Genomic DNA, 13407 nt, shown 5'->3' with positions numbered 1-13407 from the left:
GAATGTGCTTTAGCAGTTGTTCAGCTTCGCCACTAAGCCTACTCTTCAAATAGTGCAATTTCTGCACTGGGCTCAATGAACTCTGGTTATGAATGAAAGATGTGTAGAGATCCTTGAAAGTTCCCCAATCATTGTAATTTCCATTAAATAAATAAATAAATAAATATTATAGGACATTCTTACACAGATTGACTAAGACCCACGGTAAGCCCAAGGAGGCTTGTGTTATGGGTACTCAGACAACGATATATATAATATATAAATACTTAAATATATAGAAAACACCCATGACTCAGGAACAAATATCTGTGCTCATCACACAAATAAATGCCCTCCATTCCATTCCATCCAACTGAACCATCCATCCAACCATCCATCCACCATCCATTGAACTGTGGTATATTAATCTTAGGTAGCTTCACTTCCTGGCTCTGTGGTCTGATGGATTGCTTCTCCGTTCCTGATGTATGACTCGTTTGCTCGTCTTCTAATTTCGCAAGTATTTCTGCTTTGGTGTCTATATACAATTCTTCTCCATTGCCGTATATCTCTTGTGTAAAATATTCGTGACTTGTATATTGTTGACTTGACTTGAATATTGTTCTGCTGTCGCTAATCGCTATCTTCACTGTCTCTCGGTGTGTGGTTTGAAAAACTTCCCAAAGTTTGTCTAAATTCTCAACTCTAACTTGCAAGTATGACTTGGTAAGTCTCGCCTTGGGACACTTCTTGAAGTTTGAAGCAGCTTTCTGAAGAAGATGTAAGTTATTCGCTTGTATTACGAATGAGGCTTCCATTTTTTTCCTTCCAATTTTCTAAGTTCCAAACTTCTAAGACAAGTTAGTGAAAAATTATTTTAATCAGAATTTTTCTGTCCTAAATTCTATTAAATTTTTCTAAGTCTCGGATACTCGAAAATTAGACTATGTCCCAGAACACTACGAAATATTCTAGGTCCCAAATATCGCGGAAAATTTTACAAGTCCAAAGCACTTCGCGAAATTCTACAAGTTCAAATAAGCGGAACGATCTTACTCAATTATAGTCCTTAGTGCAATCCGATAAGAGTCCACTTTGCACTGCACTATCGCTCGCGTCACAGCCTGATCCGACTCGAATAGGACCAAATGTTCGCACCTGGCTGTTGTAATACCGCACTTAAACACTTCACTTCACTGTATAACTGTCACTTATTTTTGGTTACTAATTTGACATTGAAAACTATTTGACTCCATTGTTCCAGGAAAACATACCGTTAGCTAGTTTGCATTTTAAAAAGAGACATCTAGCGATCAATTCAATAACTAATTTTGAGGATGTACACTTATACAAATCTCAACAGTCTACAATGATTTTTTGTTACCTTTATTTACTTTGTAGATATGTTATTGACTTTTCTTTTGTGGTGCAATAAAGTGTATTTACTTTACTTACTTTACTTATAATATATGTATTTTAATAAGCCTATACCTTTGGTCTTGTTGCATAATTTAGAATTTTATATACACCTACATTTTGAATTACTCTCGGATCTTAATATATCTTATATGCTTATGTCTACAATGATTTTTTGCTACCTTTATTTACTTTGTAAATATGTTATTGACTTTTCTTTTGTGGTACAATAAAGTAAGTGTATTTAATTTACTTATAATATATGTATTTTAATAAGGTATAGGCAAGGCCTTCTTGCATAATTTAGAATTTTATATACACCTTCATTTTGAATTACTCTCGGATCTTAATATATCTTATATGCTTATGTCTACAAGGATTTTTGTTCATGTTGCAGTTACAACAAAACTGGGCCCGCGGCAGGCCGAACCCGTGGCGGAGCCGGCGCCAGCGCCGCCGCCCGCGCAACCACCACCTGCACCCGCGGTTAAAACTGAACGGTACGTCTTACGTCATACTATAGGTAATGATACGTATAAATATTTATATTCAATCTTTATGAAAAGTGACCGCATACATCAAGGTATCTGGGGGCACGGTAGTTCCCCCGCCAAGACAAGCATAGCGAAGCGCAAGGGCACTACGTACCTTTTCTCGAAGCGCTTCGTCGTTTTTTTGAACCCTCATGACTTGGGTTTGGATTATACCAGATAAACAAAATTCTCGGGATATGGCATGAACGTCGAATAATCCGATATCAATAGTGGACTTATTAAGCATAAAAAAAATTAATTGCATAGCTTAGATTTTATTCATATCTAAAAAAAACCCCGATTTCGTTACTCGCTAAGCTGAAATTTGGTATAAAAATAAAAATCAAAAACTTGAAATTTTTAGCCCCTAAGAGAGTGAAAAGGGGGGTGGAATTTTGTATGGGGAATCAATAACCGCTGAACCGATTTAGTTGAAATTTGGTATGTAGATAGTTTTTGTTATGGGGCCTTCCCCATATAACCCCAAAATCACCCCGTAATGGTGAAAAGGCGGTGGAAAAGGGCGTTAGGGGGGAAAAGGGGGTTTGTATGGAGAATCAGTAAAAAGCAGATTGTATAAAATGTGCCCCCAGATACGTATTTAAGGATTTTTAATAGTAAATCACCAACCCTTTAAATTAGGGGATGGAAGATTGTCATAAGCAACTTACAAAACGAAGTGAAATCCCACCAAAAACATTTTCATGTAAAATGTTGCCAAGGCGAAACCATAAAAGGCTCGCACTGTAAAAAAGTTATCATATCTCTTGTAACTCTACATGACGTAACTTCACAAACTCTACACCTTAGTCAAAATGTGTGGCTTGGCCGTTTCATTACTATTTACAAGAACTATTGTATAATAAAAAATAATGAATATTGAATACAGTGAATGTAGCGAAACGGCCAAGTCACATATTTTGACTAAGGTTTAGAGTTTGTGAAGTTAGGGCTAGGTAGGGTTAGGATTTGAGTTAGAAGCTTGGCTCTACAAGAGATCTGATAACTTATTGACAGTGCTAGCCTTATGGTTTCGTATTAGCACCATTTTACATGAAAATGTTTTTGGTGGGATTATATATTTCTGATCAGCTACCAGCCAGGAACTGATGCGTACAGTATAGAGAATAGAGGACTCTTGGTACAGAGGGTAGCTGGAAACACCACTGAATTAGGACAAACAACCACCGTCGATTGTGGACGAAAAAAAGTGTGGGGATCCACATCCTCACACTTTCTTGAACAATCACTAGGGTATCCTTTCAAATAGTATACAAATGACAATCTGAATGATATTGGACGATTTAAAAAACGAACATTATAAAAGGTATTTAGAGGTAATTTACCTAATTTAGCACCTATTGTATGTGTGTTTCTATATACAATGCCTTACATGACGACATTAAGAATGAGCCAATAAGTGTTTTCAAGCGGAAACTCAGAAACTGGCTAGTGAAGAATAGTTTTTACTCCGTAAATTAATATTTTGATTATTTTAATAGGTGACATATTTTTTTTATTGATTATTATTAATAACTACTTTTATATTAACTGACATTCCAGTTTTTGCAAAAATGTGACTGTAGTGTGTGTATACTGTGTATATAGCTTAGCAATGTATTGACTTAGGTATAATGATTTGCATGGTAGTTTTGTAATTTCTGAATAATATTTGTTTCCACCCTATTCTGCCTGCCAGATGTTGGTAAATTGTGTGAACCTGTAAATATCTTTTAATTAGTTCTATTTTATGTAAAATAAAGACATTGATTGATTGATTGAATAAGTATCATACACGGATTTTATAAAATATTTTAATACTAGGTACATGCAGTTACTCAAATGAATAATTAATAACTGCGTGGTAATCGGTAATATATTTTCAATTGATACATGGACTACATATTTAGTTTACAAGCATTTTATCTAAGCAACTAGTTAACTAGATGTATTTTTCTCCTGCATATACGAATAAAATAGTGTAGCCTAAAAATGGGTTCACCCAAGTACTCTATCGTTTGGTTACGAGCGTTCGTTGATTGTAGGGCCCTTATTCGCAAAACGCTTCGTTGTTCATATTGCTCGTCACTCACAGCGCTACGCGACATGTCTGGAATTCACAATGTTTTCATTTCTAACTCATCTAAAAAACGGATACAAACAGTTATCTATCTCCTGAACATCGATAATGAAAGCTGATATAGCAAAGTATTTATTTAAAAATATATGAGATGCAATAATATATAATAACAAGTAAGTCACTAAATAATTTAGTAATTTGAGAGAGAGAGAGAGAGAGAGAAAATTTATTTAACATCACAAAACATGAAACATAAAATATGTAGGTTAATAGTTTACTAATGTACCTAACTAGATACATTACTTCTTAACTAAATTAATTGACATTGGCATTAAAGACAGCGTGATGTTAAAAAGGAGTCTCGACTCAGCATAATGTTGCAGTAAATTTACTGCAACGCTGGTTTTCAGTCGGATCCTATAAACAAAAAGAAACACTAAGTACCTATTACATAATAAAAGGAATAAAGACAAAAAAAGTTTTAAGTGATAAAAGAAAAAAAAAGAAACCTTAAGTATTAAGAACATTAAATGAGAAAAAGAAAGATAAAGAATAGGTATATGGAAGGTGTATGAAATGAAAGTGTGCATTGTGTTGTTGAGTGTGTAGTATTATTATAAGTACTTATAAAATTATAAAGGATTTTTTGTGTTTTTGTTGGTTAAGATATATATTTATACGTAGGTAAGACTGATACTGAAGTGTAAAGTGTGAATGTGCGTATTTGTAAATACTATTATATTAAATGTCATTATTGTATGTATTATATGGCTGGGCTATAATCAAAGATAAGAGGGTATTGCTCTACCGCCAAGAGGTAGTTCATTTTGAATCTGAAGAAGGTGTCGCTTAAGCTGTGTTTTAAAACTTTTAAGAGAATTTAATATCTTTAATGGCGGAGGTATATTATTCCAGCACTTAGTTGCTGTGTATTTAAAACTACCTCGAAATGCGGATGTGCAGTAATGAAAAGTTACTAATTTGTTGTTGACCGATCTAAGACCATATTTCATAGAAGTGTTTGAACGCCAGGTGAACTTTTGGAAGAGGTACTCGGGTTTTGAAAACTTTAATACTCCAAACAACAAGGAAGATAGATGAAGTTCTCTTCTGTAAGTCATTTTAAGAATGCCTGATGAATTTAAGTAAGGTGTCACGTGCGTTCGTGGAGGGATTCTAAAACAGTAACGTGCACATGCATTCTGGACTCTTTGTATAATGCGTTCAGTTCTAGCTAACAACCGTGGTCCATAAACCACGTCCGCGTAATCAAACTTTGAGAGTATTAGCGTATCACAAAGGTTGACTCGAAGGTCTACGCTAAGAAAATCACGGATTCTATAGAGGACCTTAAGTCTATAAAATGAGTTTCGGGCAATATCTGCTATGTGACTTTCAAAACGAAGACATTCATCCATTATAACACCTAGATTACGCGATTCAGAAACACGATCTATTTCTTCGCCTGAAATGGAAATGATAGGTTTATGGTTATCTATTTGTATTATTTGATGCTTGGAGCCAAAAATCATAACTTTTGATTTATTAGGATTAAGTACTAAAGAGTTCGATGATGACCAAGTTGTTATGTTATCTAAGTCTTCATTTATTTTGGCAACTGCTACAGCCACATTAGCAGGATCACATGGGATGTAGATTTGGATATCGTCTGCGTATATGTGGAAGTTACTATGTTTTATTACATCACGGACATCAGCTGTATATAGGATAAATAAAAGCGGGCCTAAGATCGACCCCTGTGGCACTCCTCTAGATAAAATAGATGGTTTGGATTTCAAAAACATACCGTTATTATCTGTAAGTTTGATAACTTGCGTTCGACGATTAAGATAACTCGAAAACCATTTAATTGAGTCTGGTTCAACGCCATAGTATTTCATTTTGGATAACAATAATTTTGTATTAATAGCATCAAAGGCACGTGAGAAATCAAGAAGTGTCATTATAGTTCCCCTGCCCATATCCTGTGCAGATAGTATATTGTCTACTACATCAAGAAGTGCAGTTGCCGTACTACGCGATTTACGAAACCCAGATTGTTGAATAGGAAGAATTTGATTTCTTTCAAGAAAAGCATATAACTGTGTGTATACAATGCGTTCCAATATTTTAGATATACAAGGAAGAATGCTTATTGGTCGCAAATCTTTAAAACTTGGAAAGAAGTCATCAATTTAAGGCCTGACACTAAAGTCCAGCCTTGATCGTGAGGGTCAGATATTTTGGATAATGCAACTACTTACACAGAGATATAAAACAAACTATATATTAAAACACTAAAATTAATGATACTACTTACGTCTAGTCGTCTACCTTAAATTATAAATAGATACTTCTTTTTGTGTATTTTTAGAAATACGTAGTGTCTTATGTAGGTGTGTTCTTCTTCAAATGGAAAACGCTCTCTGTAGTTGAAGATTATGAATATTACCAAGGCAGGTGGTTCTAATTTTATTATAATGCCTACACTAACATTTTCCAGCCAACTATATCAGGTGTGTAATTATAATTAATTTAATTGTAAATGGCGATTGCAGGGAAGCGGGTAAGGCGCCATCGCGGGCAGGCGCGTGCCGCGTGTGCCTGAAGGCGCTGAAGCCCGGCGAAATGTTTCACACGTGCAACGGCTGCCAGCACCGCGTGTGTGAGGACTGTTCTTCGTACTCCAAGCCGGCGGAGAACGAGGAGGCGGTAAGTTTCTATTCGCTCTCTGTGATATCATAAAAGGGGTCATTCTCTGAGAATATGACTGCGGTTGTGTCTAATTGCCACGACTCTTATCATACATTTTGTACGGGTCGCGGCTATTAGACCGCAGACATATTGTTTTAGAATGACCCAATTGATGTCTTATGGAAGTAAAAATGAAAATGTTTCCTACGCTGTGCATTGTCGTCAACCGCTACGCTCGTAGTTTTGGAATCTTTCGCTTGCTTGTATCTCAATATTAGGTTTAAGATTCTTAATTATTAAAAAAGCTATGATAGCCAAGTGATCACAGTGTGCGACTTTTAATCCGGTCCGGACTTCGCGGTTCAACCCTGGCTCGTATATATACCAATCAGTTTTTCGGAACTTAGATATAAAACATTCGGCATTTGATATTTACCCGTCGTTTTTCGGTCGGTTGAGTACGAAACCGGACTAATCCCAATTGGGCCTACTTCCCCTCTAGGTTACTGCCACCTGACCTTCCAGGTAGCAGTCGCTTTCATAAAAACTAGTACCTACACCAATACTCTGGATTATCGCCAAGAGGACCGCAGGCTCCCATCAGCCGTAGCAAAAAGCCGGGACGATGCTAGAAAAATGATGATTCTTTATTCTCACTAAGAATTATATTCTCACTTACGCGAGAACTTAAAACTAGTTACTTAAATACCTGCACTTAGTTGTTAAACAAATACCTATTTTCTATCTAATTTAACCAAATATACCTATATAATACTTACCAACGCTCATTTAAGGTCAGGTCAAACAATGCTTACTAGACTTATACCGTATTGACCGGGATATGGACCATGATTACCTTTTGTAATGTTTTTGAGCTCCCGATCACTCAAAACTGTTAAAACAATGCTTATTTAGTTTTAACTATTAGTTTCTTGATGACAGAACTCATGGCGATGCTCCGTTTGCCGGCGCAAAGCTGCTCCGCGACTACCACCCGCAGCGCAAGACAGTACTGATTCACTCCTTGATGTGCCTGTGCTGGATTCCCTACAGCGGCGTCATTCGGAAGCTCGGTTGGGCGGTGGCACCTCCAGTACCGGCCTCGCGCCGCCACGCTCGCCCGAACTACGCAGACACTCAGACGTCTCACCCGCCTCGCTAAAAGAACTAGAAAAGGTAATGTTTGAAAGATTTATAACACCTGCACGTTCTTGACGCAACTGGCGCGACTCCTGATGACCTGTCAAGTCGCGTTTGATGCGTGAAGTCCCGCGACTTATGTCAAGACATACTAGACATGCTTATCGATAGGTAACTTGAGCTAAGAGCTTTTCACAACTTCCTGAATTAAAGTAACTGACGTCAGGGACACCGCTATACCTACGTGAGACCCGATGGAAATCTCTTCATCTCAGTTTTACGTATAGGGACGCCCCTATCGTTAGGTCAATCACTCATGGATTCTGTATAAAACTTAGTTAAAAAATTGTACTAAAAAAACCGGTCAATGACTTCGTCAGGATTGCCGGGTCATTCTCAGAGTAGAGGTAAAAAACTTAGGTACAGGTATTGTTAAAGTTTAATAGTCGTAACACACCATCGCACAATGACCTTGGTGCAGTGCGATGGTGTGTTACGTCCTTAAGATCTCCCTACATTTAGCCTCCCTGTAGTTATCCCTATTGCGAATATTTTAAATGCGAAAGTAACTCTGTCTGTCAATTACATTTTCACCTCAGCAGCTCGAACAAGCCTACTTTCGTCACTCCAGGGAGTGAAACAATGTAGCTTTTTAATTTAGTGAAGGCCATGAACTTCATACTTTTATTACATTTTTTTTATGGTACGGTACGGTACGGTATGGTACGGTCCGGTCCGGTCCGGTCCGGTCCCGTATCGTATCGTATCGTATCGTACATATTATAATACTTTTTTTTTCTGTTTATTCTGTGTAATTCGAAATACATTTTAACCTTTCATATGTTCTCACTACTGAGGTGAAAAATTATGTGTGCAACACGAGAGCAAAGTTATTTTACATCTCGTGTTTTCGATCTCGTGATTATTATTATTATTAATCCGCTGAGCCGATATACCTACATAGAAGAAATTGAGTATGGATATATATAGTTTGAGGCCCGGGAAAAGGACATTTATGATAGTTTATTAATGATAATATCAATTAGTCATTATCATTTTTCGCATTCCGCGTGCAGAAACTAGTCGTCTATAATTTTGTCAACAAGCAGACATACAAGGCCAAGTATTAATGTTTCAGGTTAAATCTGGTTACATAAGTATATTACTCCCGTCAAAAAGATTTATATTTCCCCTTAAAACGTAACGTAACATGCGGTAAACTTAATAAACTCCACATATTGTACAAATTGCCTGAATGCGTCATAATTTCCCCTGTTTGGGTGGAACATGTGTGCCATTTGAGTGAATTTACTCAGTAGCCGACATTGTTCTGTTGGGTGTAATTTGTTGTGTGTGGGTTGGGTGTAAAAGGTATTCCGATTTTGATCATCAATCAACCATTTATTGTGACGATAACGTCCGAACGTCACCTTAAAAGTATAAATAGGAAATTCCAAGCAATAACTTAACAGTTTACTCAATAGCTTTACAGGCTGCGACAAAATAACGCGTTGACACGCCATTCAAAATAGTTAGGTATTGGGCGTGAACTTTCGCTTCCAACACTTGACTTGTGTCTACGAAACCCCGGATAGATAAAATGCCACAGCGTCAAAGTGAAATCTTTCTTTAGGTGAGATTCCCTCATCTCCGCGATCATGTACCTTCATTTCTGTCTATTATTGTAACCCCCGTCAATCGCCTGTCATACAAAATCAAAACTGTTGTTCTATTTACTTGTACATTTCGATACAAGTGCGAAAAATAGGAAGTTCGCAACGAGTGGTGATAAATCGGCACGAGTTGCGAATTACCTATTTGCACATGAACAACATTATACAGTACATGTGGCCCTTCAAATTTTCGACATATGTAGTTACGTAAAATTACAAATTGCGTTAAACAAGTAGCAATTAAAATCATTGTATTATGTGTATGCATTGTATTAAAATAAATATTGATTTACAATGAAAAGGATAAAAAAAACCGGAATTCTAAACGAAAAATGATTTTTTGAATTACTTTCATTGAGCTTTTAAGTTTACAAGTAGATAGAAAGATAATTTCTTATATAACTTTACAACATGTGTATCTATATGCGGAACAATTACACTGTTATAGATACTTTTGAATGCGAACTGTACAGATATATCTTTTGTTAGAAGAGTAGGTATACCAGGGTGGTAGATACTTTCATACTTTTGGCGCTTTCTTTCATCCGCTATTATTGATGCTGATTGTACGTACCGCAAAGCATTTCTACCAATGATTTAAGTCCTAAAATGTATAATTTATTAATGTTACATTCATTTCATATGATATTTTCGTGTATGAGTAACCACGCTGCCGTTGCGGCAGTTAAAGGGCGGCGGCACGGCGACGCCAGCGAACGAGTCGCGACGGCCTAGCACGGTGTCGCCGGCGCGGCGGCGGTCGGTGCGCATGCCCGCCGCGCGCCAGCGCAGCGTCGACGACGACAAGCAGGACTCGCCTGCGCACTCGCCCGCGCTCGTCGCGCCACCACCGATGTCTAGGAGGTAACTAAACACTGAAACAGTACGGCTGTGATTCTGTAAACAAGTCGCAGGGTCCGGGCACGGAGTTGCCGGCGGGGCGGCGATCGGTGGGCGTGCCCACCGCGCGCCGGACACGTCGACGACAACAAGCAGGACTCGCATGCACCCGCACTCGTCGCGCCGCCGCCGGTGTCTAATAGGAGGTAACTGTAATATGTAAAACACTATACTGTACCTAACCCGATAGTCACGGAACGCACACTCCGGCGAAGAAACGCACGCTCCGAGCGTTACGAGGCATAACAGTAGACAAAAGAGTTGCGCCGACCGAGCACGGTGAAGCCCCTTCTTTACGGTCGCTAACAAAACTTCCGGCCCAGAAAAACTTGCTGGATTCCAATAGTGTAGACGATCGTTTGCCACCAAATTACATTTCGCACCGACTCGGGGTGGTCACATTTGATTTGATATTGATTTTACATTACTCACAGTGCATCTGGCTCGTACTAGAACTATGTTAATACTTAACAATAAGTAAGTATTAGGGCCACTTGCACCATCCCACTAACCCGGGGTTAACCGGTTAAACCTGGAATTAGACACTGGGTTAACGGTTTAACCGGTTCACCCCGGGTTAGTGGGATGGTGCAAGTGGCGCTAAGTGAAATAAAATATATTCATGCTTGTAAGTTGCACCGTGCAATAATACCTCTGCCTGAACTCTGCAATAGGCTAGATGACATTTTTTTATTAATGGTATCAATCGATCAGGTTTGTTTTTTTGGGATCATATGTCTAATATATGGGACCCACTGCATTAAAGCAATGCAAAAGTCAAAATCCGACAGTCGTACTTCACTCGCGAAACGCTCCTAACAAAACGATAAGTGAACGTGACGTCAAGGTCACTGAGAGCCCATCTTGAATGTTTAGAAATAAGTAAAGTTGAGATTTTGTCGGTAAAATATTGCGTTTATGCATATAGTGGTTGGAGAGCCGGCAGTAAAGTTTCGAACCAACGTGATACCGCGATGAGATGCACAATGGTTTCCCATAAAAGTGATGCTAAGTCCGAATTTGATAGTCTGCCACGGCGGAACTGGCCGAAAGTACAAAAAAGATAGCCACTTCCGGTGCGAAAAAGGGGGGGTCATTTAACCCATCTGATACTGCAATAATAGCTATGGCATCAGTTAGAAATTTACTGGTAGATACAGAAAAGCGAAATCTGCCAGTATGATTCCGGCCGGAAGTGCTTGGCATACGCTCTCAAAGGTGACCATCGGGACCCCTAAATTAACCCATCTGATACCAGCATGAAACCAATTCCAGTCGGTAGATATGAACCTTCTATTCAGGAATATATAAGTCTGCCAGGGCGTTTTCAGCCGAAACACCTTGACATACGAGATTTTGTGGCGCAACATCCGTGGTACCCGTATTTCGGAATTGTACATATTACGGACATTTCAAATACTGCAGGCTTATTAATTTATTACTCTATGCTTATATTTGTATATTATTACGTTATTAATAACATATATTTCAAATTTATTAATATACACAATATAATTTGGGCATTAATTTAATACCTGCTTACGGCTTTGTACTTCTTTGTTTGCCTTATAAAGGTGCTAACAAATTAGCTACCGATATCTTTACAGTTGATAGTACTCGGCTCCTGAAGTATATGTAAGTATGAAACATTATAGGTTTTATGATGTTATTTTGAGAAAATTGGAAAACAAATTTGCTTTGTAAAAAAACTCTGTTAATGAGATAATTAAATGAGACCTCATTGAACAGATTCTAAAACCTCTTTTAAATATAAAACGTAACTGGCCACTTCACGTTGATAAATCAAATGACACGTTGACAATGACATTTAAGACAAACAAGCAGTTAAATACATGATGATTATTTTTTAGATATAATTATAGTTTATTTATTTTGTTCGGTAAATAAAATAAAAATTATGAGACAATTTCTTAATTTCTGTTAAAAGTTAATTGTTCTAGTGTAAAGTACCATCTCGTAAAATTTCTGTAGCTTATTTGTTAGCACCTTATATATAAATAATAAAATAATTTTAAATTACAATATCCTTTATTTACCAAAATGAACAAAATTATTATTATTACATACTTATTGTAAACGGGTGTGAAAAGACAGGATTTTCAACGTCAAGGACGATTTTTACCAATAATCTAAATATGAGCATTTTACATCATTTTTAGGGTTCCGTACCCAAAGGGTAAAGACGGGACCCTATTACTAAGACTCCGCTGTCCGTCTGTCCGTCCGTTCCGTCTGTCACCAGGCTGTATCTCATGAACCGTGATAGCTAGACAGTTGAAATTTTCACAGATGATGTATTTCTGTTGTTATTTATAAATATGGGGAGTATTATGGGTACTAGGCGAGGATATACATACATACTTATATAGATAAATATATACTTAAATACATAGATAACAACCATGACTCAGGAATAAATATATGTTTTCATCACACAAATATATGCCCTTATCGGAATTCGAACCCACGACCATCGGCTTTGCAGGCAGTAAGTAGGCCAGACCGGTCGTCAATAGATTAGTTATCTCAATTTGTAGTGTTATAAAACAACACCCTGAATGTTAAACTACGTCATTTTTGCGTCAACGTCAAGAAATGTAGGGGAGAGGTGGAAATGACGGTATACTTAATGTTTCAAGTCCAATAAAACTAAAAATGCTATTCTTTTTAAGTTTTTGTTATTTTTATTATTATCTTTGGTAATCAGTCTTTCATAATCAACACTTACTAGGAACTCTAGTTAGATAATTAAATTAAAAATAAATTAAAATGGCCAAAAGTGCCTACTCTCCATCTTGCCCCCCAGGTATGGTAAGATGGGGGAACCCCTACCGGACAAGATAAGAATGATTCATAGAAATATTATATTTAGGGCCTAAACAAAACTTCAATTTTTGGATATTGGGTCCATCGTCTAATACCTTCTCACGAACTGTTTTACTTTTATTTCTTAAGTCGTCTGAGAGACAGA

At 37.4% G+C, this 13407-nt stretch overlaps 1 protein-coding gene across 1 annotated transcript in view; it reads left to right on the top strand.

The window, feature by feature from the left end:
- Window positions 1–13407, top strand: part of LOC134745116 (regulating synaptic membrane exocytosis protein 1) — a 115179-nt gene that overhangs the window by 48565 nt on the left and 53207 nt on the right. The window contains exons 3-6 of the mRNA XM_063679078.1: window positions 1793–1895; window positions 6567–6720; window positions 7645–7878; window positions 10201–10379. Coding sequence (XP_063535148.1) covers window positions 1793–1895; window positions 6567–6720; window positions 7645–7878; window positions 10201–10379 — 670 coding nt within the window. The remainder of the gene's footprint in view (window positions 1–1792; window positions 1896–6566; window positions 6721–7644; window positions 7879–10200; window positions 10380–13407) is intronic.

Source organism: Cydia strobilella, chromosome 11, assembly GCF_947568885.1.
Source record: "Cydia strobilella chromosome 11, ilCydStro3.1, whole genome shotgun sequence".
Taxonomy (NCBI): domain Eukaryota; kingdom Metazoa; phylum Arthropoda; class Insecta; order Lepidoptera; family Tortricidae; genus Cydia; species Cydia strobilella.
Note: the sequence above shows the minus strand (reverse complement) of the source record. Positions and strands in the feature narration are given on the sequence as shown.